Source organism: Tupaia chinensis, unplaced genomic scaffold, assembly GCF_000334495.1.
Source record: "Tupaia chinensis unplaced genomic scaffold, TupChi_1.0 Scaffold000018_1, whole genome shotgun sequence".
Classification (NCBI taxonomy): domain Eukaryota; kingdom Metazoa; phylum Chordata; class Mammalia; order Scandentia; family Tupaiidae; genus Tupaia; species Tupaia belangeri.
In genome coordinates this window covers 1785086-1788809 of record NW_006159448.1, presented here as the reverse complement: position 1 = coordinate 1788809, position 3724 = coordinate 1785086, and the positions used below count along the sequence as shown (strand labels likewise).

Sequence of the window (3724 nt, the reverse complement as noted above, 5' to 3'; positions counted from 1 at the left end):
CCCCCCCAGGGAGGATGGTCACACTGCAATCCCTTCTCCTCCATTATCCTCTCGGGATCTTGGGCATGCATGCACATGCACCTGGCCTGAGTTTAAGCCACCAGGTCCAGGACTCGAACCGTGGTCGACCACATGGGAGTCCAGCGACAGAGCCATTATGCCAACTGCTGGTCCCAAACAAGTACTCTTTCAAAAGCAAATCCCATGAAATTTTAGCAAATTGTTATGGATGGACAGTTGGAAGAAACAGGGATTATTATTTTTCATTAGGCATGCTTCCTGATAGTCTAAACGCTGGGTTCAGATTTTCCTTAAGATTACTGTGGGTGTATTTTAGGTATTCAGTGATAAAGTGTGTACCAAATGTAATTTACATGGTTAATGCCATACTGTTTAGGATATTAAGAGTATGAAGCACAAAGAAATTTCATGCCAAAAGTAAGAAAGTCTGGAAACCAATTATTAAAAGAATATATTCTTTAAAAAAAAAAAAACGTGTATGTTCTGTTATGTAAACGCATCTCCTAGTAAATGCCAAAAGTTCCTCTCCTCCAAAGAGAACTTGGTGACAAGATGGAGTTCAAGAGCTACAATTTGCAGCATATGGCAAAGGTGGATGTGCTATTGGTGACATGCATCTCTGTAAATAGTATAATTTCAGAATCTAAAATAAATGCCTTATCTTCCCATTTCTCAGTGACAACTTGGTCTGAATGACTGACACCCAGAACAAAAGTGTAGTGGTACAGGAACAGATCAGTAACAATTGATCTAAGAGAGTCATCAAAGTACTGATAGGATTGACTAATTCAGTTGTAGATAAAATCTATAGTTTTGTCTCTAATTCAGTCTTACCTAGCAAGAACTTTAGCATTATTCCTATTGACATTGGACCCAGGGCAGACTTAGATAACTACAAATCAAGTCATTTGAACCCAGAGCCTGTCAGAGAGGGCCAAAACTTTTCATAAAAAATTAAACTCAAATTCCTGCCTTCTCTCACCAACCCTGTGCTAGTACCTATCAAGAGTAGGATTTGGACTAATTATAAAAGACACAGTACAAAGCCAGCCAAATGGAAGTCTGAGTCAATATTTTCTACTCTCTATAGAGCACTGAAATTATCTTTTAATCAAGGCTTTTCTATCCCTTATGTAATGTTAAACAAATACTTTCCTTGAAAGTAAATGGTCACCCTGCTAAACTTGGTTCAGATCTCTTCAAACACTGTGAATAATTAAGGGAGGCCCTCTTGAAGATTGCTTTCTCAACTTCTTCTTGTGCCTAAAGCTCCTACTAATAAATAGAATTGTCTGCACTTTGCAGCACTTCCACATTTACCACCAATAAGAGACTGGTATGTTAAGGCAAGGGCTCGCAAACACAAATGAATGTCATGAATTATGAGTCTGGTTAAAAAAATAAAGGTACACCTGATGATGGACTAAATTTCTCATTTTCAGTTGTGAAAGAAAATGTGAAATCTGAATAAAATGCGAAGAAAACAAAAAGACAACCTTTCACAGGAACAGCCTCTCAACATTTCCTCATCTTTGTGATAAAGCAATAAACACGTGTATATTGTACTCACTATATAATGTAGACCTGGAAAGGGACATGTTTTCTCTCGAGATGGAACAAAGACATTCTTAAAGATGAACAAGAAGCATTACCACGTGTATGTTCTGTTATGTAAACGCATCTCCTAGTAAATGCCAAAAGTTCCTCTCCTCCAAAGAGAACTTGGTGACAAGATGGAGTTCAAGAGCTACAATTTGCAGCATATGGCAAAGGTGGATGTGCTATTGGTGACATGCATCTCTGTAAATAGTATAATTTCAGAATCTAAAATAAATGCCTTATCTTCCCATTTCTCAGTGACAACTTGGTCTGAATGACTGACACCCAGAACAAAAGTGTAGTGGTACAGGAACAGATCAGTAACAATTGATCTAAGAGAGTCATCAAAGTACTGATAGGATTGACTAATTCAGTTGTAGATAAAATCTATAGTTTTGTCTCTAATTCAGTCTTACCTAGCAAGAACTTTAGCATTATTCCTATTGACATTGGACCCAGGGCAGACTTAGATAACTACAAATCAAGTCATTTGAACCCAGAGCCTGTCAGAGAGGGCCAAAACTTTTCATAAAAAATTAAACTCAAATTCCTGCCTTCTCTCACCAACCCTGTGCTAGTACCTATCAAGAGTAGGATTTGGACTAATTATAAAAGACACAGTACAAAGCCAGCCAAATGGAAGTCTGAGTCAATATTTTCTACTCTCTATAGAGCACTGAAATTATCTTTTAATCAAGGCTTTTCTATCCCTTATGTAATGTTAAACAAATACTTTCCTTGAAAGTAAATGGTCACCCTGCTAAACTTGGTTCAGATCTCTTCAAACACTGTGAATAATTAAGGGAGGCCCTCTTGAAGATTGCTTTCTCAACTTCTTCTTGTGCCTAAAGCTCCTACTAATAAATAGAATTGTCTGCACTTTGCAGCACTTCCACATTTACCACCAATAAGAGACTGGTATGTTAAGGCAAGGGCTCGCAAACACAAATGAATGTCATGAATTATGAGTCTGGTTAAAAAAATAAAGGTACACCTGATGATGGACTAAATTTCTCATTTTCAGTTGTGAAAGAAAATGTGAAATCTGAATAAAATGCGAAGAAAACAAAAAGACAACCTTTCACAGGAACAGCCTCTCAACATTTCCTCATCTTTGTGATAAAGCAATAAACACGTGTATATTGTACTCACTATATAATGTAGACCTGGAAAGGGACATGTTTTCTCTCGAGATGGAACAAAGACATTCTTAAAGATGAACAAGAAGCATTACCTCTAATGAGGATTAGTTGAGAGGTGTGACTCGACAGCACAAGATTAAGAATGTTTGACGTGGTTTATTTGAGTGTTAAAGGTGCAGTCCCCTTTCCTGAAGTTTTAAACCAATAGCCAAGACATTTTATTATTTGCATCATAAGATTTCTATTACTTGCCAAGAAATGCACATGTCTGATGTTCCGTGGCAAGTTTTGGAGTCACCCTTGTACTGGAACAGACATCCTTTGAAGAGCTGTTTGAACAAGCTACTATAATAGCTTGCCAAATAGCATGCATCAACAAGAAGGAATTATATAAGTGGTATCAACATTGTTGTTCTCATAGCATTATTTTGTTTTCTTATCATCCATGGTATTAGCTAAAAGACCTGTCTCAATTTAATAAGGGGCTTCCTGATAATGGAGAGTTGTATTAAAGATCTCTAAAAAACAATTCTTAATGACTATCAGTGTGGGAGACAATTATTAGATGGGATAAATTTAACATTTAACATGTCAAACATTTTTAATGTTTGTGAGAAAAGCCCCATAGAGAACCCCACAGATTTTTGTTGCATTTAATAAGCTTTATAGGCCATTCGTGATTATTCTCTGAAGCTGAAAATGAAGGAGGGTTTGCTACACCTTTGACTTCCAGGCTCGTGTATTCATGAACAACAAAGGGCAAGGTATGGAAATAGATATTAAGACGGGGAGAGAGGTGACAGAGACAGAAGAGATAGGGAACAGCTAGTTTCCCAGCACAGACACCAATAGACAGGGAGCATTGACACTGTACCTAGAGAGGCTGCCCTCAGCGGCCAGGCCCTGGGAGTCATCGAGGACATTAGGTTCACTGCAGGAGGGGTAGGGAGATGAAGCATTTA

The 3724-nt window shown here is 37.8% G+C and overlaps 1 protein-coding gene across 1 annotated transcript in view; it reads right to left on the bottom strand.

Annotated features, from left to right (window-relative positions):
* The window catches only part of UNC80 (unc-80 subunit of NALCN channel complex), a 240046-nt gene that overhangs the window by 10055 nt on the left and 226267 nt on the right, over positions 1-3724 (bottom strand). Inside the window, exon 64 of the mRNA XM_006140105.3 lies at positions 3637-3693. Coding sequence (XP_006140167.1) covers positions 3637-3693 — 57 coding nt within the window. The remainder of the gene's footprint in view (positions 1-3636; positions 3694-3724) is intronic.